Source organism: Eptesicus fuscus, chromosome 15 (genome assembly GCF_027574615.1).
Source record: "Eptesicus fuscus isolate TK198812 chromosome 15, DD_ASM_mEF_20220401, whole genome shotgun sequence".
Taxonomy (NCBI): Eukaryota; Metazoa; Chordata; class Mammalia; order Chiroptera; family Vespertilionidae; genus Eptesicus; species Eptesicus fuscus.
This window is the reverse complement of record NC_072487.1, coordinates 67,307,203-67,331,439: the sequence shown is the minus strand read 5'-3', so window position 1 is coordinate 67,331,439 and position 24,237 is coordinate 67,307,203. Positions and strand designations below refer to the sequence as shown.

Genomic DNA, 24,237 nt, shown 5'->3' with positions numbered 1-24,237 from the left:
TGGAGCTTGGCGGCTGCCCAGCGCCCGACCCAGCCGCGCAGCCCTCGCGCGCCTGGTTCCGCAGGACGCGCGCACCGCGCACCGGACGGAGGCCCGGGCGCCCTCTCCGTGCACCTCCCGGCGGCGCTAGACTTCAGTAGAGTTGACTGAATTCAAGGGATTAAAAAGTATAAATTGGGGGACGCCGCGGCGGCGACGTCCGGAACACGGTGATGGCGGTGCCTGGAGCTCGGCGGCCGCCCAGCGCCCGTCCCAGCCGCGCAGCCCTCGCGCGCCTGGTTCCGCGGGACGCGCGCACCGCGCACCGGACGGAGGCCCGGGCGCCCTTTCCCTGCACCTCCCGGCGGCGCTAGACTTCAGTAGAGTTAACTGAAATGAAGGGATTAAGAAGTACAAATTGAGAAGTTTGAAAAAGATGGCGGCGGAGGTTAAAGGCTGTTCTGTTGCCTCGCACCCAGCGAAATCGGAGGGGATGAGGTGTGGAGGTGCGTGGGTCTGGCTGGTGGCGGGGGAAAGGGGCTTTTGTTCCAAACCTAAGGGAGATTAGCTCTCCATCACCCTGAAACCCATCTTCTGGCGAACCCCGGGAGACCCAGATGCCTGCGGGGAGAGGCGGGACTCTTGCAGAGGTGCGCCCAGCAATCAGTGTTTGCTGCGCTGGAGTGCGGAACGAGGGGACTTAGATACATGGAAGGCAGAAGGACCAGACTCACAGCCATCGAGGCTCGCCGCACCATGGCCTGTTGGCGCCCTGAGACCCCGCCCCGCCCTGGGACCCGCCCCGCATGTTTTGAAGACCTGCCCCGCAAGTCTTGCAGGCACACCTGCGCCCCAAGCAACGGCTTATGCATGTGGGTGGCCTGCCCTCTGGCAGCGGACCAGATGATCTGCTGTTCTAGTCGGACTGCTCCAGGGCCACTCAGACAGGAGGAAGAAACTACAGTTTTTGCTGTAATCCTTGCTGAGTGCCTAAGGCAGTAGCTGATCTACACCCCATTGGAGACCCAGAAACGAGGGCATCTAGTGGTCTGTGGGAGATGACACCAGATTTCAACCACGTGCATAAGGGACACATTCAACGGGAATATTCAGTGAGCGCCAAAGCTTTGCTGCACCAAGACCCGGCCCATAAACGTGTCTCCTGCACAGCAACTCTTCCTTTATAGACAAAGAGAGCCCCCCCAGTGACACCAACAACAATCAAGACTTAACTATACAAAGGAGGACCAAGATGGAGGCATAGGGCGGAAGCCTGATTGTTGCCTACCACAACAACTTTGAGACTACGACAAGAGAGCAGAGCAGACACCATCCAAGACCACCATAGGGCTGGCTGAGTAGATGCTCTACAACTAGAATAAAAGAGGGGTATGTGGGATGATGCTGATGCCGGTGACCCAAAGACCACACTTTAAGAACTACAGCTCAGGCGACACAAAAGAACTATGGCTCAGGCGATACAACAGCGGCCTGGAACGTGCTCGGCGCAGTTCCCCCGGCGGTCTCCGGCTGAGGGGACGGCTCCACTGGCAGCCAAGCACGGACAGACGAGCCCCTATGAGACATGGGGTGGGAGACTCCGCGCTTGCTGACCTCTGAGTCCGTCAAGAATCTCAACGCCCCGGAAGCGGCCAGGTGCGCATGCTCGGCGACCAGCCACCTATGCAGACCCAAGGGCCGACGCAGCGACGCCAGACTGGCCCACCGCCATGCACCGGGTGCACCGGAACTTCGCCGAGCCGCCGCCCGACGAGTTCTGCAGCAGCCATACTGGAGCTCTGGAAGGATGGCCAGGGGAATTGCTGAGGGGGGATTGACCGGCAGGAATTGGGATCGGGAAGACGGGGCCCCGCTGAGACCCGGGTGCGGGCGGGGTTGCGCGCCTCTGGACTCGGGTGTGGTCACACGCCTCTGGGTATAAGTGAGGCCTCACGTCCCTGGGTCTAGGTGAGGCCACATGCCCCTGGGTCCAGGTGAGGCCGGACTCCGGGTCCGGGTGAGGCCAAGTGCCCCTGGACCCGGATGACGCTGGACCCCATGCCCGGGCGAGGCCAAGCGCCCCTGGGTCTGGGAGAGCCCACACACCCCTGGGTCCAGGCGAGACCATGTGTCCCTGGATCCGGGTGAGGCTGCGTGCACCTAGGCCCGGGTGAGCCCAAGTGGCCCTGGGTCTGGGAGAGGCCAAGCGTCCCTGGGTGCGGGTGAGACCATGTGTCCCTGGATCCGGGTGAGGCCTCGTGCACCTAGGCCCGGGTGAGGCCACGTGCCCCTGGGTCTGGGAGAGGCCAAGCGTCCCTGGGTCCGGGCGAGACCATGCGTCCCTGGATCCGGATGAGGCCTCGTGCACCTAGGCCCGGGTGAGCCCAAGTGGCCCTGGGTCTGGGAGAGGCCAAGCGTCCCTGGGTCCGGGTGAGACCATGTGTCCCTGGATCCGGGTGATGCCTTGTGCACCTAGGCCCGGGTGAGCCCAAGTGGCCCTGGGTCTGGGAGAGGCCAAGCGTCCCTGGGTCCGGGTGAGACCATGTGTCCCTGGATCCGGATGAGGCCTCGTGCACCTAGGCCCGGGTGAGCCCAAGTGGCCCTGGGTCTGGGAGAGGCCAAGCGTCCCTGGGTCCGGGTGAGACCATGCGTCCCTGGATCCGGATGAGGCCTAGTGCACCTAGGCCCGGGTGAGCCCAAGTGGCCCTGGGTCGGGGAGAGGCCAAGCGTCCCTGGGTCCGGGTGAGACCATGTGTCCCTGGATCCGGGTGAGGCCTCGTGCACCTAGGCCCGGGTGAGCCCAAGTGGCCCTGGGTCGGGGAGAGGCCAAGCGTCCCTGGGTCCGGGTGAGACCATGTGTCCCTGGATCCGGGTGAGGCCTCGTGCACCTAGGCCCGGGTGAGCCCAAGTGGCCCTGGGTCTGGGAGAGGCCAAGCGTCCCTGGGTCCGGGTGAGACCATGTGTCCCTGGATCCGGGTGAGGCCTCGTGCACCTAGGCCCGGGTGAGCCCAAGTGGCCCTGGGTCTGGGAGAGGCCAAGCGTCCCTGGGTCCGGGTGAGACCATGTGTCCCAGGATCCGGGTGAGGCCTCGTGCACCTAGGCCCGGGTGAGCCCAAGTGGCCCTGGGTCTGGGAGAGGCCAAGCGTCCCTGGGTCCGGGTGAGACCATGCGTCCCTGGATCCGGATGAGGCCGCGTGCACCTAGGCCCGGGTGAGCCCAAGTGGCCCTGGGTCTGGGAGAGGCCAAGCGTCCCTGGGTCCGGGTGAGACCATGTGTCCCTGGATCCGGGTGAGGCCTCGTGCACCTAGGCCCGGGTGAGCCCAAGTGGCCCTGGGTCTGGGAGAGGCCAAGCGTCCCTGGGTCCGGGTGAGACCATGTGTCCCTGGATCCGGGTGAGGCCTCGTGCACCTCGGCCCGGGTGAGCCCAAGTGGCCCTGGGTCTGGGAGAGGCCAAGCGTCCCTGGGTCCGGGTGAGACCATGCGTCCCTGGATCCGGATGAGGCCTCGTGCACCTAGGCCCGGGTGAGCCCAAGAGGCCCTGGGTCTGGGAGAGGCCAAGCGTCCCTGGGTCCGGGTGAGACCATGTGTCCCTGGATCAGGATGAGGCCTCGTGCACCTAGGCCCGGGTGAGCCCAAGTGGCCCTGGGTCTGGGAGAGGCCAAGCGTCCCTGGGTCCGGGTGAGACCATGCGTCCCTGGATCTGGATGAGGCCTCGTGCGCCTAGGCCCGGGTGAGCCCAAGAGGCCCTGGGTCTGGGAGAGGCCAAGCGTCCCTGGGTCCGGGTGAGACCATGCGTCCCTGGATCTGGATGAGGCCTCGTGCACCTAGGCCCGGGTGAGCCCAAGTGGCCCTGGGTCTGGGAGAGGCCAAGCGTCCCTGGGTCCGGGTGAGACCATGTGTCCCTGGATCCGGGTGAGGCCTCGTGCACCTAGGCCCAGGTGAGCCCAAGTGGCCCTGGGTCTGGGAGAGGCCAAGCGTCCCTGGGTCCGGGTGAGACCATGCGTCCCTGGATCCGGATGAGGCCTCGTGCACCTAGGCCCGGGTGAGCCCAAGAGGCCCTGGGTCTGGGAGAGGCCAAGCGTCCCTGGGTCCGGGTGAGACCATGTGTCCCTGGATCCGGATGAGGCCTCGTGCACCTAGGCCCGGGTGAGCCCAAGTGGCCCTGGGTCTGGGAGAGGCCAAGCGTCCCTGGGTCCGGGTGAGACCATGCGTCCCTGGATCCGGATGAGGCCTCGTGCGCCTAGGCCCGGGTGAGCCCAAGAGGCCCTGGGTCTGGGAGAGGCCAAGCGTCCCTGGGTCCGGGTGAGACCATGCGTCCCTGGATCCGGATGAGGCCTCGTGCACCTAGGCCCGGGTGAGCCCAAGTGGCCCTGGGTCTGGGAGAGGCAAGCGTCCCTGGGTCCGGGTGAGACCATGTGTCCCTGGATCCGGGTGAGGCCTCGTGCACCTAGGCCCGGGTGAGCCCAAGTGGCCCTGGGTCTGGGAGAGGCCAAGCGTCCCTGGGTCCGGGTGAGACCATGTGTCCCTGGATCCGGGTGAGGCCTCGTGCACCTAGGCCCGGGTGAGCCCAAGTGGCCCTGGGTCTGGGAGAGGCCAAGCGTCCCTGGGTCCGGGTGAGACCATGTGTCCCTGGATCCGGGTGAGGCCTCGTGCACCTAGGCCCGGGTGAGCCCAAGTGGCCCTGGGTCTGGGAGAGGCCAAGCGTCCCTGGGTCCGGGTGAGACCATGTGTCCCTGGATCCGGGTGAGGCCTCGTGCACCTAGGCCCGGGTGAGCCCAAGTGGCCCTGGGTCTGGGAGAGGCCAAGCATCCCTGGGTCCAGGTGAGACCATGTGTCCCAGGATCCGGGTGAGGCCTCGTGCACCTAGGCCCGGGTGAGCCCAAGTGGCCCTGGGTCTGGGAGAGGCCAAGCGTCCCTGGGTCCGGGTGAGACCATGTGTCCCTGGATCCGGGTGAGGCCTCGTGCACCTAGGCCCGGGTGAGCCCAAGTGGCCCTGGGTCTGGGAGAGGCCAAGCGTCCCTGGGTCCGGGTGAGACCATGTGTCCCTGGATCCGGGTGAGGCCTCGTGCACCTAGGCCCGGGTGAGCCCAAGTGGCCCTGGGTCTGGGAGAGGCCAAGCGTCCCTGGGTCCGGGTGAGACCATGTGTCCCTGGATCCGGGTGAGGCCTCGTGCACCTAGGCCCGGGTGAGCCCAAGAGGCCCTGGGTCTGGGAGAGGCCAAGCGTCCCTGGGTCCGGGTGAGACCATGCGTCCCTGGATCCGGATGAGGCCTCGTGCTCCTAGGCCCGGGTGAGCCCAAGTGGCCCTGGGTCTGGGAGAGACCAAGCGTCCCTGGGTCCGGGAGAGACCATGTGTCCCTGGATCCAGGTGAGGCCTTGTGCAACTAAGCCCGGGTGAGGCCACGTGCCCCTGGGTCTGGGAGAGGCCAAGTGTCCTTGGGTACGGGTGAAGCCAGATCCTGGGTCCGGGTGAGGCCGTTCGCCCCTGGATCCATCCGGGTGAGGCTGGGTCCCAGGCCCGGGTGAGACCACGCGCCCCTTGGATATGGGTGAGGCCACGTGCCCCTTAGTCCAGGTGACGCCGTCCCCCTGGGATCGGCCGAGACCAAACCAGAGGGAGTCAGACCTCCATTACCACCATTTGTCCACCATCCAGAGCTGAGGGGTCAGTGCTGACATGTACACATAAGGAACTACTGGACATCGAAATTGGGTCTCAAAAGAACTGTTGGTCCAGGGGGAAGCTCGCTACAGATTGATTCATTTGCCTGTCAGCATAAATATTATTGCTCGTCTCACATTCAGTTCTTATTAGTATATATCTAGTGACATTTGATCTCGTTCATCTAGAGGAAATGATGAACAACATAGACTGAGGAACAAGAACAGAACCAGAAGCAAGGAGGCATCGATCGGACTATCGGGCCTCAGAGGGAGGATACGGGAGGGTAGGGGGAGGGTGGGGGGAGGGGGAGAGTTCAACCAAAGGACCTGTATGCATGCATATAAGCCTATCCAACGGTTAAGTTCAACAGGGGATTGGGGCATGCGTGGGGAGAGGGGTGGGATGGGAATGGGGGGATGAGGACAAATATGTGACACCTTAATCAATAAAGAAATTAAAAATAATAATAATAAATAAAATAAAATAAAAAAAAAAATATAGAAGTATAGAATAGGAGCTGATGAAAGAGCCCCAACTGCTCAGCAGCATCCTCCACACCCTGCCCCGGAGCACAGCTTGCTGAGGCCCCTGCATTCCACCCCACATCCTCAGCAGGTTTAACCATGTCTTCCCCAAACATGGGGAAATCGGAGCTTCTCCAGGTAATCTCCTAAGGGATTTAGTGGTTTGATTCCAGTTGTATCAGAAAGAGCCCATGCTGTCAGCTTTTAATAATGTGTTTTACCCCAATACCCCAACAGTCAATTCTACTGCAGGTTTTAAGGCCTATGTATGGTACATGCTTTCACACGTTCAAATGGCATGCAGAGAGGGCAGTTTTGTAAGTCGGGGGGACCTCCATTCTGGGGTCTCCTAGTTCCTGTCTGTGGCATGGATGAGGTGTCCCCTCTACCATTCTTGGCATCTACAAGCAGGTCAGATGAGATGACCTTGGCTTTCATTTCCATCTCAGATGAACTAAGAGAACGTTCGAAACTGTCTTACCCTTGGTATGTGCTTGGGAGGCTGAGGCAACAACGACTCTGAGACATCAAGGCTTTGCCTAAAGTCACACAGCCGTTAGGGTCAGGAGGGGATGGATCTAAGATTCTCTAGTAAAAACCTGAGATGCCCCCTTACACTGGGGGTTGCAGGACAAATCTGGCTACTGCCAGTTTTTGTATCATCTACAAGCTAAGAAGGATTTTTTACATCTTTAAGTGGTTAGAGCAATCAAAACAGGAACATGTTAAGATATGAAAATTATATGAAATTCACATTTGAGTGTCGTTAATAAATTCCATTCTTCTCATTAAAACTTCATAAAAATGGTACTTGATAATTATTATATATTGAATTCCATCAACAAAATTTATAGAAAATGTTCTCTCATTGTATAAGTGCCTTCATACTATCCTTAAGTTTGCCTCTTGGTCAGCGACGCCTCAAATATTTTCTATCTGGCCCTTTACTGAAAACATTTGCTGATCTTGCACTAGACGGACCATAGGCCTTTGCCAGGATGGAGCCAGGATCCAAAGTCCATACACCACAAGCCAGGCTGTATCTCACTAGCAATGGCTTGATATCCAAACCTCTTTAGCACAGTTATAGACAGGCAAGGTAGGAGAGGTACAAAAAAGTATACCGCCATACCTTGCAGATATAGCGGGTTCAGTCCCAGACCACCGCAATAAAGCCAGGTGTAACCTTTGTGCTGGTGGAGGGCCATGCCGCCCACGTGTAAAAGACACAGCACCAGTGGCGCTCAATAACGCAAGTGCAATTAACACAGGCATGCCTGTGGCCTTCAGATCACCTACAAAAGGACGAGGATCAGAGGCTGGGTCCTCCCTTGACATTATGGTTTTGTCACATAGTTCAGCCTCAGTTTTTCCATCCACAAAGTGGGAATGATGATGCTTACCTCAGGAGCCTGTGGGGATCAGCTTAGGTTTTACCATGAAACAGAGGCTTCATGGATTATCAATACTTGCAGGTTTCAAAGTTCACCCCAATATTTTGTCACTTTCTCTTTCAAGAAGTGAAGTCTGTTCCTCCACTCTTTGAGTCGGAGATGGCCTGGTGACTCTCTCAGCGACAGAATGAAGCAAGGAGAACGATGCGCACCTTCTGAGCTTAAGCCCCAAAGGCCCTGCACCTCCTCCTGCTGTGCTTGGAGCCCTCTCCCTGTGGCCCAGCCTCTGGTAGCTGGCTGATCCAGGTCCGATTAGCCTGCCCCACCCGGACCAGAAGGCCTGCCCAGCTGGGCCCCAACCCAATCCCTGAATTAAGAGCCAGATGAATGGTTGCTGTAGTAAGTCACAAAGTGGCAGGGTAATTATTTGCCACTACTCTCCCTCACAGAGCACGGGAGCCCTCTGAGGAGGGAAATAACCCTGAGTTGTGTCGGCGGACCCCGCCAGGACCACATCCAGAGCCTTCTGTTTAAGGCTGTTTGCAGTTGCCTCTCCACCCGGCCATTCCAGACGGAATGCGCTGACAGCCACCTGACATATTTCAGACGAACAAAGAAAACCGCCTGGAGGAGACACACACTTTCAGGAACGCAAACTTCTCTGAAAGACACATCAGGGAAGATTTATGGAAGCAGCTGTGTGCTCAGACTACCAATCAGCTCTCCTCTGCCTCAGTCCAACACGACCTGGGGTGGCTGGGTTGTCGTGGTATCGGCGCTGGCAGCTTCTCTCAGGAGGGGCCCGACGTCAAGAAAAGGAAAGCCAGAGGCCCTGGAAAAAGGCTCCCAGATAAACAACAACAACAACAACAACACACACACACAACACACACACACACACACACACACACACACACATCGTTCCATGTCTGTGAAGAAGCCAGGACTCTGATTCCAGGATGCAGCTAATCTGCAGTGTGTGTGAGAGGAGCGTTTCCAGGAGCATTCCAACACGTGCTCACTGCAGCCCTGGGAGACAAGAGGGCAGGTGTTGTCACGCCCCAGGTGCTAGGGATGGAGTCCAAGATCGAGCAGTTTCCTCAAGGACCCACTGAACTTAAGAGCTGGGTTCAAATCAAGTTTTCTGACTCCAAATACTGGGCTTCACACGAGACAATTGATGCTTCCAATCTGATTTATAATCAAAGGCCATTTGAGTTGGAGGAGACCCGAGGAAATGGTCCAGCCCATCACCTGTGCTCTCCAAATGAGCAACCAGGATTCATTAGTGCTCACTGTGCTCAGTGTGGCCTGCTGAGCTATTTGCATACATTAACTCCAGTGCTCCCAGTCTCCTTAGAAGGAGGCTGACTGTACTAATTGCAGACTGTGTAATGGGGATGTAGCACAGTAAGTCATTGCCCAAAGTGGAGCGAGCCAGAGGCAGAGCTGGGATATGAGTCCATATGGATCTGACTCCAAACCCTTAGTTCATTTCCACAAAGCCACGCACCTCCTTAGATGGGAACCTTGAGGCCCGGGAACTGAAGGTCTTGTCCAAGATCACGCAGCCCGTTTGAGTTAATTGTCCATTAACTCATCACGCATGCTCTGAGCATCTGCTATTTGTCAGGGACTAAGGCTGGTATGTGGAAACGAGACACGACCTGGAAACAGTCACTGTGCTTAAGGAATTAATTAAGGGAGAAGAGAAGTGGCCATAAATTACGCTAATGAAAGGTAATACATGACAAATATCATAAGGAAGATGGAGAAAAGGTTATCGAAGTTTGGAGGGAGTTTGCATGGCTTTTATTCGGGAAACTTCTGAAAAGACTTCATGGAGCCCTAGCTGGTTTTGCTCACTGGGTAGAGCGTTGGCCTGTGGACTGAAGGGTCCCAGGTTCGATTCTGATCAAGGGCACGTGTCTGGGTTGTGGGCTTGATCCCCAGTAGGGGGTGTGCAGGGAGCATCCGATCAATGATTCTCTCTCATCATTGATGTTTCTATCTCTCTCTCCCTCTCCCTTCCTCTCTGCAATCAATAAAAACACACACATATATATAAACTTCATGGAGAAAGTGTCCTTAAGGCTTTGAAGGAAGAATGGGCTTTCGGCAAAGAGACGGAGGAAAACCCAGCTGGAGAAACGGCAAGGAGGTCCAGGAAAGGGGCTTTTCACCACTGACTTGGGGCTAGACTCTGGGTACCTGGAGTCTAGCCAATCTTCTTTCTGTCCCTGTAACTCCCTCATGGTTTTAAGTTGAACTTCCTTTTTTTAAAAAAATATATTTTATTGATTTTTTACAGAGAGGAAGGGAGAGGGATAGAGAGCTAGAAACATCGATAAGAGAGAAACATCAACCAGCTGCCTCCTGCACACCCCCTACTGGGGATGTGCCCGCAACCAATGTACATGCCCTTGACCGGAATCAAACTTGGGACCTTTCAGTCCGCAAACCGACGCTCTATCCACTGAGCCAAACCGGTTTCAGCTGAACTTCCTTTTGATTCTTCAGTATCAGAACCTCCTTTGGCAAAAGGGACAGCGAGCTCCGCCCAAACTCCTGGGCAAGAAGGGAAGGCTGCTGAGGGGGCACAGGGCTCGGGGGCACCAAGACGGGAACCACAGGAATAAAGACTTATCCTGTTCAATATGCAACCCAACAGGGCAAATGATGTAAAGCCATTAACATTTCTGAATGTTTTTCCCAACTAAGTGAATAACTTATAGACAGTTACTAATAAACAGGAAAAAAAAACATGTTAACGTCAGTCTGCCTTCCGAGGTCAGTGTCTCACAGTGAAAGAGCACGTTGGGGCTAACCTATCAGGGCGGAGGAAGGAGCGGAAGGTACCTCTCCCCCAGTGTGGAGCGCCGCTGTGAACTGTGGAGGGACTTCTAGGGTCTGCCCACCTCACCAGCATCTTCTTTGTTCATGGTTTCCCCCAGATATTCCCATGATGCCCTGCACAGTGTCACTCCCATGTGCCTTCCCATATTGTCTTTCTTCTACCAGCAATGCCTTCCCAACTGCTCTCCCTGGTCCACAGGAATACATTCTTCAAAGCCCACCTCCGCTGTGAAGCCCTCTTTAATTATTTTCCCAGCCTAGTCAATAGCCCACATCGCCTTCCCATGGATCCCACTGTAGTGCAAACGGCTAATGCCCTGCCCTTCACTGGAGGATGAAGTGCTGATGGGCAGAGATCTGGGTGGAACACCTTCTACATGCATGACACACCAAAAAAGTGGAGTGAGTGCCTTCCAATCTCACGGAGCATGGGACAGTGCATAACCACTTGGGTTGCCACTCCTGAGGACTTGGCACTGGGCTCCTGGGGCCAGACGCAGCCTGCCAGGGACAGTCCTGACGGCTCACAGAGAGATGCCTCCTTTCCTGAACCTGTAGCTCTTACACACCCTCCCAGTGGCACGGACACTACAGAGACATCTGCCAGGGCAATGAAAGCTACAACTTATCCCCAGCATGTACAGTCTTGCACAACTTCACAGCCCGGAGATCTTGGTCTGGCTAGCTAAGACTAAAACTCAACTCATCTGAGAACTGAGATGTGGGCCCTGCCGGGGCTCTGAATTCACTAGGGCAAGTCAATGAAGCCAACTGAGCTTGGATTTCCTCTTTTGTAGAGTGAAATTTGGGGGAGTTTTAAAAGGAAGTACACTTGATGAGCATAGAGCTTAGAACATACTAAATGCTCCATAGATGCTGGTTGCACCACATCTTGTTAACCCCTTGTCTACCATGAAAATCTCAATTATTTTCTTCTATCCATCCATCAGCCACCCATCTGTCCATCCATCTATTCAGATATCCTCCCATTCAGGCAGCACTAGTCTATGCCAGTTCTGTGTTAGGCCTTTGGGCTACAGAGAGACATACATCACTGCCCTTTCCATCGCAGGACTGTCAAAGGAAGGAGGCAAAAGATGCGTCCACGTGTATTTATGCCGAACTGAGAAGGCCTGGGACAGAGAGCAGCACAGGGCTGCAAACACCTGGGAAGGAGTGGCACGCTCCGCTGAGAGAGGGCTGAGGGCAGGCTGGGGCCTGGGCGTCTTCACAGAGAAGACTTTGAGTTTTGAACAAATGAGTATCAGTTTATTGCCTGGAGAAGAGCGAGGGAGAAGAGGAGGGAGAGCGTGAGCAGTGCACACACTTGGAAGGCATGTTTGGAGAAAGGAGAAAGGGCAAATGTGCAGGAGGCCACAGAATGCAGTGACGGGGCCTGGCAGGGGTCGGAGGGAGGCTGGAGTCCAGGCCTGGAAGGACTTTGTGTAGCAGGCGATGGTGACTTAACCCTATTAAACAGTGTGCCATTCATCCTATAGATTTTGCTTCTCAAATTGAGTAAATGGATCCCTACTGGGTAGTGATACACACAAAATTAACAGTCATAATAAACTAGTAGTGATAAGAACAGTAAACAATAAAGCAACAGCCCACAGGTGCAATGTGGCCATGTGCCCAGTGCTTTCCCAGCAATATCTCATTTGATCCTACGGGAACCCTTTGAGGATGGGACATTATCACCCTAGGGCAGTGGTCGGCAAACTCATTTGTCAACAGAGCCAAATATCAACAGTACGATTGAAATTTCTTTTGAGAGCCAAATTTTTTAAACTTAAACTTCTTCTAACGCCACTTCTTCAAAATAGACTCGCCCAGGCCGTGGTATTTTGTGGAAGAGCCACACTCAAGCGGCCAAAGAGCTGCATGTGGCTCGTGAGCCGCAGTTTGCCGACCATGGCCCTAGGGTAATCTTCTTCCTGGGATCCCCATGTTCCCTACAGACTTGAGACAATCTATATATATATATAGAAGGCTAATATGCAAAGTGTCCCCTCGGGATTTCGACCTGGAGAATTGGAGTTCAATCACACGCTATGACATGCGCTGACCACCAGAGGGCAGCACAGAACATGGCGGGTGACCAGTGGGGGCAGCAGGGCACCAAGGAAGGGAAGGAAAGGGTAGAGGGGCGGGGAGGTGGGGAGAACCACGTTGTGGTGGTGCGTGCGTGGCAAGGGGTGGAGGAGGTGGGGAGGCAGGGAGGCAGAGAGGTGGGGGAACCTGATCAGCCCTGATGGCTGGCCTAGGGACCCTACCTGTGCACAAATTTCATGCACCAGGCCTCTAGTATTAAATAATCTGACAATGAAACATAATTTAGACTAAAATAAGCATCCTTTGTGAAATAGAATATCATGGATTTTTTAATGATGGACCCTGGGATTTGGGCCTTGGACCAATGTCTTTGGAGCACAGCTGCAGACCCTGTGGGGGTGTGTTGATTCTCATCGGCCTTCACTGCTAAATGCTTGAGAAGCGCCCCTGCCAGTGACAGAGCATCAGGAAAACACCTGGGCAGGGGAGTGACACGGCCAGATTTAGTGTGTTTTTAAAAGATCATTCCAGCCATCTGGAGGGAAGATGTCTCTGTGGATGAAGAGGCTGCTGCAAGATACGAATGAGGGATAATGAAACCTCTATCAAGTCCGAGGCACTGGCCCGGACGTAGGGGATGGAGGTGTGAGCCTCAGGAGGCAGAATGAGCAGGGCCTTGACAACAAGAATCTTAGCTATTCTTGCTCAATTGGCGTGGCTTGTGGTTGAGCGTTGACCTATGAACCAGGAGGTCATAGTTTGATTCCCTGTCAGAGCACATGCCCGGGTTGTGGGCTCGATCTGCAGTGTGGGGTATGCAAGAGGCAGCCAATCAATGATAAGAGAGCTCATCATTGATGTTTCTGTCTCTCACTCCCTCCCCCAAATCAATTATATATATAAATATACACTGAGTGGCCAGATTATTATGATCTCTGAACGCATAATAATCTGGCCACTCACTATATATATGTATGTGTGTGTGTGTGTGTGTGTGTGTATATATATATATATATGCAAATTGTCCCCTCGCATGTATGTACATATATGTATGTGTGTGTGTGTATGTGTGTGTGTGTGTGTGTGTGTGTGTGTGTGTATGTGAGGCCCAGTGCATGAATTGGTGCATGGTTGGGGTCTGGCCAGCCTGGCCAGGGGGAGGGGACATGGGCAGTTGGCCGGCCTGCCTACTGGTCAAACTCCTGGTTGAGGGGACAATTTGCATATTAGCCTTTTATTATATAGGATATATACCGAGTGGCCAGATTATTATGCATTCAGAGATCATAATAACCTGGCCACTCAGTATATACTATAATATTAGCTACTCTTTAGTGAGTGGGTAAGGAATGTGCCAGGCACTGGACTATACCTCTTGCAGACATTGCCTCACAACTTAAATAGGATGTTAGTATTACTAACCCTATTTTACATATGAGATAACTGAGGGAAAACACAGCTTCTTCATTTGCTTAAGGTCATTCTATAATTGCACTACATGTCAAAGACAAAACCCTGCTTTTAAAGACCCCTGCGTCTCAGGAATCCCTTCCTCACATCCCTCAAATCTTACGCTGCTTTATTTGAAAGCCAAGGTCTCCTTCACAAGGCACATGGCCTTGGGGGAGTGACTACTCAACAGCTGCCCATGAAACCCCACAGGGATATGAAGGCCACAGTCAAGCCCTGCACTGCCTCCCTGCCTGCCTCCAGACGATGTGTTTCAGCATCCACTGGCCTCTCAGGAGGGGGCCACTGCTACCAAAACACATTGGAGCCGCTTCTAACCGTGTGTTCAATTCCACGACAACAGCTTTTCGCTTCGCACTGTGCCATGTACCTCTGGGCACCGTGGACTGGGCACGGAGCCTAATGAAGTGGAGGGAGGCCAGGTGCTCCCACTCTGGGCCAGCAGGCCCTCGGCCACCTCCACGGCAGGAGGAGGAGAGAGACAGTGACAGATTGAGGACTTAGACCATCAGATTTGGAATTTTTGACGAACAGTGTAGGCTAAGAGAGCACTTCCAAAATTGCATTTCTATGTTTGCTTCTGTTCCTAAATGTTCCGGGTGGGGGTGGTGGTGAATAAACTCTGTGGCCAGGATGGTTTCTCAGACACTGAGGTAAACAAAGCAATTCAGGTCTCTGGGCTGCAGGCCTTCCCAGGGTCTGAGATGCATTTGGAAATTTCCAAGGGGAAGTGGTCATGTGCAGAATTCCCCAGACTTTTATGAACCATGATGTTCTTTTGACCATGGAAATCCTGAGGACCTGCAGTGGGGCGTGTGTGAGCTGGTAAGTGCAGGGCTGCTGTCTCCTCTCCTCAGACTCGCTCTTGCAAAAACCTTACCCAATGGCGGTAGTAAGTCATGGGCTCCATGTTATAAAGCCACGAAAAAAAATGTTTTCACAGCACCCACTTGAACACATTTAACACCCTATGCACCGGGCAGTCCATCTCCGAGGAAACAGGATCCCCGGAGGTCTGTACCGGGAGGTGTTGGTTTATGCTGGATCCCTCGGAACCATCCATCCAAAAGAGATAAAACTGGGCCACTTCCCAATGATCCAACATTGAGGTTCATATACTCATTTATTCAACGAATATTATCCAAAACTTTTTATGTTATTTGGTTTAAGAATATGAAATGTATTTTAGAGAGAGAAATAGGAAACAAGCAAACAAATAAGATACCTTTAGAGCATAATATTAGGGAGGAAGTAGGGGGTGATATCACAGTAGCAGGTGGAGGGTGGGAAGGAGGAACACATTAGAGGGGTCCTCATGGAGGACAGTTCTGAGGAGTTGACATTGGCATTGAGAGCTGGGAGGTGAGATGGGGCCAGCCAGCCAGGGGGTGGGGGTGGGGGGGCAGCTGGGGAGTGACAAAAGGTCTGGCCTGGGGAAGGGACCGGCGGTTCTCCGATTCTAACGTGGAGAACCATTTGCTGGATTCTTGCAACAGGAAGGCAGTCCCTGTGGCTGCAGCGTAAGAAAAGGCTAATCAAGCGAAGAGAGCAGGAGCCAGACCCAGAGGGGACAGGGTCTGAAGGCTGGGCACGGAGTGGGGATGGTCTTCCCCAGATAAGAGGAAACCACTGAATGATTTAAAGCAAAGGAGTAACCTTCTCTGGTCTATGCCTCTGAAAGGATTGCTCTGGCTGCCTCAGGAGACTGCATCTGGAGGCGGGGATAGTTGCAAGGGGGAGTGGAGAGGTGGCAGTGGTCAGAATGGTGACAAAGAAAGGGAGGGTGATTTCAGATGCATTTGGGGGGAAAATGAATGTCTTCCTGCATTTTCCTAGGCCCCATTGAACTTGTAAATTAAAATAACTTGATAGCTAATTATGGCCTAAGTCAAACAACAGATTTTCTTTAATAATCTCATTCTGAAATTCAGCTCTAAGAGAAGGAAACAAATTCCAAAGTGAAGGCCACATTTTATGCCAAAAAAGGAAAAGGGTTCCATGTGGTACTGTTTATGATGGCGAACTATTATTACAAAGAGCCCAAATGCGTAATGATGGGGGCCTCGTTAAGACAGTTGTGCTGCATAAAAGGAAAATTTTGAGGAAAGACTTGGGTGACATAGAACATGTTTAGGATATAACACTGAGAAAATGGATTCAGGCTGGTAAAGAAAAGGGAGGTTATGAACTTGGAATCAAGCGTATTTATGGGAGCTGTACTGGTAGAGACAAAGGAGTGTGATTCTTGGTGAATGGTGGAGGAAGGAAGATGGATAGGTATGGCTGAGCAAGAGTACAAGTGACCCTGAATGTCCAACCCAGAACACATATAAGACAGCATTTATTCGGGTCCTAATACACATTAGCTGAGCATTCTAAGGTAGTCTACACTCATCACTTCTTCAGATTTTTACAGCAATCCTCTGATGTAAGGATTGGCATCCCCATTCTATATAACAGGAAAAATGAAGCTCAGGGACATCTGATGACTCTTTCAAAGCCATGCAGGTTGAAAGTGACTGGGCTGGGATTAGCACCCAGGCACTGCTGACCTCGAAGCAACTATTCTTTATCATTCAAACAGTTCAACCCGGGGTTGACCACAGGAGTCCAAAAAGGGACTTCACCATCTCCTTCTGCCTCAATATGTGACCTCAGCATCATGTGTGGATCTTGGTTTTTCAATGGATTCAGCATCTCACAGGGTTAGGACCGAGACATTCTCTCAACAAAGAGCCAGTGTTTACCATGTGTGCAGGCACTGATTTAGGCCCAGAAGTGGAAAGATAACTCACACCATAAGATAATTTCCTCTCTCAAAGAACTCTCTGTCTAGCTAAGGAGAGAGCCAGGCAAAAGGAAATTATATTAATAAAAAATGAAATCAGGGCTTCACACATGTACAAAAATATGGGCGAAGTCACACAGGGGAGAATTCAGAGTGAACTGTGACAGTCAGTGACGTCTTCATGGAAATGTTCCATTCAAGTGAAGCTTGAAAAGACAGGTAGGACTTCCCTAGCATAGAACACAGTGGTTTAATGAAAAAGTCAGGACCTCAGACTGCTTAGCTCTTCCTGGCTCTAGTACTTATTAGGGTGTCTCTTTGAGCAGGTTACTGCAGCCATCTGTACCTTAGTGATATCATCTGTAAAATGGAAATTAACATTGTGCCTGCTTCTTAGGGTGGCTGAGGATCAAAAGATTATACACACGCGCGCACACACACACACACACACACACACACACACACACACACACACGCATTTAGCCTGCTGCTTGGAATAAGTGTCAATAGATGGCAATTATTCTCAGAGTCCAGGTAGGAGATTTCAGGCGGAGAGAATGGTATGGAAAAGAATGTGGGAGTGGAAAACATGGATCTAGAAGAGACAGCAGAGAGGTCGGAGCTCTGCGGTAGCCTCAGATGTCATCATCCTAAGCCTGAGCACTTCTGAAGGTACCGGACAGCCACTGAAGCTCAGAGAGAGGAGCAGTGACATAATCAGAACCAAGTTCATAGGGACTGGAGAAGTGACAGGCAGAGAAGACTGGCCAGCTGGAGACTACGGAGTGGATTGAAGGAAATGAGACTTGGAAATCAGGTAATGCTAAAGGGATCTGTCCCCATGCACAAAGTCACACAGAGGGTCGGAGGAGGAGGAGGAGGAAGAAGAGAAGGAGGAAGAGGAGGAGGAGGAGAAGGAAAAAGGAAGAATGAGAAGGAGGACAAAGAAGAGGAGTTGGAGGAGGAGGGAGAGGAAGAAGGAGGAGGAGGAGATGGGCAAAGAGGAGGAAGAAAAGGGAAGGAAGAGGAGAAGGAGGTGGTGGTGATGATGATGATGTGGAGGACAGAAGGGGAGGAGGAGAAGGAAAATGAGGGAAAGATCTATCTTTTTTTTGAATATCTATTTTTTATTGCATGGTGGACTATGTGCTAAGATATTATAACAACTCTGTGAGTTGGGAGTAGCTTGGAGAAGCAGAGTGACTCTCCACGGTGACATGAATTGAACAGAAATTCAAATCTGAACCCAGTTTGAACCAGTTCTGCCTAACTTACAACACTCCCACTCCTAACCCCATATTCAGGCTGAGAAAGAATGAGCAGGAACTGTGCTCTGGGACCCCAGCCTGGGGATCCCTCCATGAGAACATTCTCCCCTCGTGCCATCCCCCACATGACACCAGCCTCCATTTAAAGAGCATCTGCTCTGCTCAGACCCTTGGATGAGCACTTTCCACACACTATCGCTAACCTCTCAACCGCTCTGAAAGATGCACGCGGCGTTCTCATTCTCAGAGGGGGCAGCGGATTCAGAAACCCTAGCCTGCACCCAGGGGCACAGGTCTGCCGTCTCCAAGGCCCCCGCTGAGAGGACCCATCAGGGAGACAGAGGCACGACTACCATGAGCACAGGGCAGCAAGGGGAGAAGGTACAGCCCTTCTTGGTATCTTCAGACACAGGGGGCAGCCCGCCGATGCCCCGCAAGAGGTGGAGGAGAGCCTACCTCGAGACTTGCTCCTCCGCTTCCGCTTCCCCGCCGAGGAGCTGCGAGGCGCTGGCTGCAGCTGACCGATCTCGATGGGCGTGTTAGCGCGGAAACTCTCCTTGAACTTCTGCATCAGGGACTCCACGGTCTCCTGCGTCGCCTCCGCTGCCGCTACAGAGTGGGCAATGGGGCTGAGGTTAGGGCTTGCTTCACCTCCAGTCCCTGGAGGCCTGGGACTGGCCACCCGATGTCCCTGGAGTTCCCTCCCAGACCCAGGGATGATACAGAAGCCACAGGTGCCAATATAGAGGCATGTATTGGCTTACACACTTATTTCTTGAACATCTATTATGTTCCAGGCACTTCCTCTAACCCTTGACATCTGGTGAGAAAAAGTTAGACACAATCCACAATACATGGAAATCTCAGCTTGGCAGCAATTTCTAACCTTGTGCCAAACCTCTGTGATAAGAAAGCACTGAATATGAGAAGAGCAGCGAGAAGGGTCATCTCTCCCATTCTGGGAGTCAAGGCAGGCTTCCTGGAGGAGGCAATATGGTCACTACGATGTTAAGAATGAGTAGGAATGAGCAAAGAAGGTAAGATTTGGGATATGAGTGCTCTGAGTAGAAGCAGAGGCAAGTGTAAAGATCTGAAGCCAGAAAGAGCACAGCGCTGGAGCGATGGAAAGGAGTTCGGTGTGGCTGCAAGAGACTGTGCGAAGAGATGAGGCTAGAGAGGCCAGATCACCTGTAAGTCACTCTGAGGAGTCTGGATTGTATCCTAGTGGCAAAAGTTCATCACCGAAAGGTTCTAAACAAAACTAGCATCTTCAAGTCCCTTGGATAACAATTACGAACAAGAGTATGGACAATCCAAGCAGAGGTGGTGAGAGGTCAGTACAAAGCCTTTTGCAGTAGCCGGCAGAGGCAGCGGTGGCTTGACCCAGAAGAGGCCAGTGAAGATAGACAGCAGTACGTGGGTTGAGCAACATTTCAGGAGATAAAATTACGGTATCGTGATACGTAGATCACTTGGCACAATATTCCCATTTCCCTTTTGTAAATGTACTTAAGGAAATCGAGGCCCCCAAATAAGGTATACGACTCACTCCGAGCTTACACGTGGCCAAGTCAAGCTTTCTAACTCCTAATCCAATGTCCCATGTGTCTCAATACTGTCCAATGATTTGTTAGGAGCCACATTACCACAAAACTGAAAATAGCAGAAAGTTCCAGAGAACGGACAAAGTGAGGTCAGTTGGCAGAGAAAACAAGAACAAAGATGAGAAAAATAAATCAGAGAAGCTTGAGAAGGGAGGAAAGCGGTCACATCAAAGGCGAGGAGAGGAAAGGAGAAAGGAGGAACATGGCTGAAGGGCCTCAGTGCCTTTGTTCTGAGAAATTCCCAAAGACAGCCCCAACTCTGAAATCTTCAAACGCAACGCCCCCTCCATCTATGCCTTCAGAGGCTGGGGAATTTCTCCAGTCTGAGCTACATGCCGTCTGATGCCAAGAGGTGGGACGAGCCAACAGTTCCTTTGAAGGGGTTTCACTAGACTGGACAAAGGAGGCTCTGAACATCCCAGCACGGACTCCTGAGGCGCTCTTGTTGTCCCTGGAACGCTTATCGGCTGAGACAGGTGTGTCTGTGGGGAAGTGCCTACCCAGAAGGCAGGCATGGGCACTGGGCCCTGTGAGAAGCCCCATCGTTGGGGACACAGTGGAGAATCCATGTTTGCTGTGGAAAAGACAAAGGGCAATACAAGCAAACCATGTGGTGGCATTTCCACTTGCTCACCTGCCTGTCTTGCCATCGGTGAGCAAGATCCCAAACCTGGGCTCCTCCTCCAAGCCTGTGACACAGAGCCCTCCAGCAAGTCGCTACAGTCCAATTCTGAGAAGCATGGTCAGGTTCAATCCTGATGCTTTAAAACCAGCAGGAGAGAGATTTGCTTAAACTTGTAAGAGTGGTGCTATACTGCGGTCAAGAAACCTAGAGCAACTAAGTCTACAGCCTGCTGTGGATTGAACTGTCTGCCCCCAATGTCACATCTTGAAGACTTAACCCCTGATGGGACTGTATTTGGAGATAGGGCTTTTAGTGGGTAAAGTTAAATGAGGTCCTAAGGATGGGACGCTAACAACAGGGTTGGTGTCTTCATAGGAAGACGAAGAGGAACTCTCCTGATATGCACACCAAGGCAAGGCCATGCACGCGCACAGTGAGGAGAAGGCTGTCCAAAAGCCAGAACCCAATGTGCTGGCCTTCCAGCCTCTAGAGCTGAGAGAAGATTCATCTGGTGTTTAAGCCACCCAGTCTACAGCATCTGGGTATGGCAGCCCAAGTAGACAACACAGTCACTTGGAGGGGAAAGCTTCAGCAAATGAAGTGGTGGGGGATACAGATATGTGTCCACTACAAGGTGCAAAGTTGAAAAAAACACACCAAACAACCATCTTGATGCCCACCACGTGGACAGGAAGGCTAATATTAATGAAATGGTTGACATAGAACTGTGAAATTTACAACAAGATATATACATATACACTGAGTGGCCAGATTATTATGATCTCTGAATATATATATATATATATGAGGCCTGGTGCATGAATTCGTGCATGGGTGGGGTCCAGCCAGCCTGGCCAGGGGGAGGGGACATGGCGGTAGGCCGGCCTGCCTGCTGGTCAAACTCCTGGTCGAGAGATCAATTTGCATATTAGCCTTTTATTATATAGGATATACACTGAGTGGCCAGACTATTATGCGTTCAGAGATCATAATAATCTGGCCACTCAGTGTATATATTAAAGGAGATGTGGAGGATGATATAAGAGGTTCTATTAGAGGAATAGGACCTAGTCTAGGAAAACTATGGACACTCCCTTAACGAGCGGTGTGAAGATCTGAAAAGAATATGTATTAATCAGGTGAAAAGGAAGTGGGGGGAGGGGAGTAAGGTGAAAGGAGCAAAAGAGGCAGAGGGAAGAGTCTAAACAAAGACTTCCCTGGGAGAAGGAGTATGAGAAAGAGCTACAATAGCCACTGGGCCTAAAACACTGGGGAGTGACCTGAGATAAAGATGGAGAGGTAGGGAATCCTAACGCTGACCCTGACCTTGACCTTGACCCTGACCCGACCCAGACCCTAACTGTTCTAGGACTTGTTAAGGATAGAACATGCTGATTTCCATGGCTTATTTCCTCCTGTGTACCATTATCCCTCCAACCCCAACCCTCCTAATCCCATTCATTAGCTCTATCAATATCAATAGATCAAGTTGTCCATGTCTTCATTTAGGGAAGACAGCTCAGACCACAGAGAGAAAACTCATTGCAGAAGGACAAAAATGAAAGTGAGAAGATCAAGTAGGAGACCGTGCAGAAGTCCACACATGGGATGACATATCTACCTGGATAGGGTAGTAGAAATCAAGTGGACAGAGTAGCAGAGAGTAGAGACAAAAAGAGTAGATTAGTAGAGAGAGAGAGAAGTGGGCAAAATCAAATAGTTATTTTTTTAGGTACAACTCCTCCGAATGTGGCGAGTGATTGGAAAAGGTGGACATGGGGGAGGGAAGTAAGGAGGATGACTCCTGATCTTCTGGAATGATGGTATCTCACAGTCTGAAGAGGAACCCTGGGAGAACAGGTTTGAGATAGGAAAACGTGTGGTGCCTTCCAGATGTCTAAGTGGAGGCGTTGAGTAGACAGTAAGTTATGTGGGTCTCACACTCACAGGAGAGAAATGGGCTCTATGGAGACCCCACAATGCATTCCTTAGAAAAGGTAGAGGGAGTGTGTGCGTGCTCAGCATGTGAGCTTCTGGCACAGTACAGGCAAAAGAACAATTTCCTTCCTCATCTACACCGTCTTTTCTCCGTCTGCACCCCCAGATTCACCCTCCACCCCAGGTTCACTCCGCCTCACTCTATGTCCTGGAGGCAGACCCTCTGTGGGGTGCTGCATGGCTCCTTGTTACCTGGCTCTGAGTTTCCCCAGTGAGATCTCTGCAGGATGTGGAAGGACAGAATCTGGGGGTGTGTCTTCCCATGCCCTTCCCTGTCGCTGTGTCATATTTCTGATAGGGACTGGGATCCTCGACCATGACAGCTTCTGCCCTTTTTCACAGACCCTCTTCTCACGGCTCCAGAAAAATTGTTTCCTCTCCCTGCCGGTCCACAGTTCTAGGGGTGGGCGGTGGTTTCCTGAACATTCTTGTCCCTGGTTCCTCAGTGCCCCATGTTGATTCTCTTCACTCTTAATGCACCTCGATCAACAGTCACTTCATTGAATTTTTCCTAAAACTCCCATTGGAGGGTGCCTTCTTTGTCCCTCTAGGTCTATAACCTTGACGCCTCCCTTTTCATCGTGGCTCTGACATTCAGCAACTCCTAAAGGTCAGCTTCTCCCCACCCAGTTATCTCTGCTTTGCTTTCTCCTGAGCTGATGCCGATAGAACTGGCAGGAGGAGAGGAAGACACACAGAGAGGGAAGGCTTGCTGAGCTGCGGGGTTTCTCATCCTGACCACAGCAAATCCCTTCCATCTGTTTGGCTGTTCTTGCCTCAGCGGCAGTGCCAGAAGCCCAGACCGGCTTAGAGGGGGAAGTGCTTGTGCAAAACCCCCTCCATGGCTCCTTTCCTCCTGGGCACCATTCTCCCTCCCACACCAGCCCTCCCAATCCCATTCAGTAGCTCCATCAATATCAATAGATCAAGTTGTCCAAATAAGCCACAGTACCTCCTGGTACCCGCTGAGCTCTGCCTCCCCAGAGCAGCAAAATGCTTGCCCGTCGCCTGGCTGAATGCAACAGATGGTGCTTGATCTGAGCATCGCGGCAGGCCCAGGCAAGGGAGGGAGGGAGGGGGCTGCCTCCTAATTGACATATGAGAGATTGTCAAGTTTAATGAGAATGAATGACTGGGGCCTGTGCAGAGGAGCCCTGGTCCCCAAGTCATGGCAGAGAGGGAGAGGGAGAGAGAGAGGGGGGAAGAGGGAGAAAGAGAGGAAGAGAGAGAGAGAGGAGAAGAGGAGAAGAAAAGGGGGGAGGGAAAAGGAGGAAGAGAACACAAGAGTGGAAAGTAAAACTGTGTACAATAATTAAAGATAGGGGTAGGAAAGGAAGAGGCAAAGAAGAGTGGAGAGAAGAGGAGAGAGAGGGCAGGAACACTGGAGAGAGAAACGAAAGAGAGGGACGGAGGGACAGGAAGGGCAGGCGAGGAGACAGAGATGGCACGAGAAGAGAAGGAAGGAAAGAAGGTGGGTCCTGAGTGCCTTTGCCAGGCATGTGCCTGTTTCCAGACACCAGGCAAGCTTCTGCCTGATGCTCCACCCTGCAGAAGGCACCGCGCGCTGTGTCTACACCGATACTCGGCAGTCCTGAGACCCAACTCTCACCTGCTCTTCTCTCCCCCTCGCAGCCCGGGATGTTTTACCACTAAACCTCGTATATGTTCAGGTTCAAGTGCTTGTAGCACCTTTAGTATCCACTTTAAGTTTTCTAAACTCACCTAGCATCTGTAGAAAGAAAAGTCACAATTCTTGAATACCCATCAGCCAGACAAGGAGCTTGGCATTTCCTTGTGTTCTCTCATTGATTCCTCCTCATACACCTAAAAGGTAAGCATCCTTAGCTGCTGTTCAGAATGAGGAAACTTGGACTCAGGGAAGTAAACCATCACCAAGGGTCACACAGCTTAGAAATAGCAGAGCTGCGGTTTGGAGCCAGGTTATGGGGACTCAGATGACATGGGCCCACCCACTGTATCACCCAACATATTCTCTCTCTCTCTCTCTCTCT

At 52.6% G+C, this 24,237-nt stretch overlaps 1 protein-coding gene across 2 annotated transcripts in view; it reads right to left on the bottom strand.

Annotated features, from left to right (window-relative positions):
* Positions 1-24,237, bottom strand: part of ASTN2 (astrotactin 2) — a 769,045-nt gene that overhangs the window by 537,418 nt on the left and 207,390 nt on the right. For both annotated transcript variants that reach the window (XM_028161420.2, XM_054727144.1), the window contains exon 4: positions 18,455-18,607. In XM_028161420.2, coding sequence (XP_028017221.2) covers positions 18,455-18,607 — 153 coding nt within the window. The remainder of the gene's footprint in view (positions 1-18,454; positions 18,608-24,237) is intronic.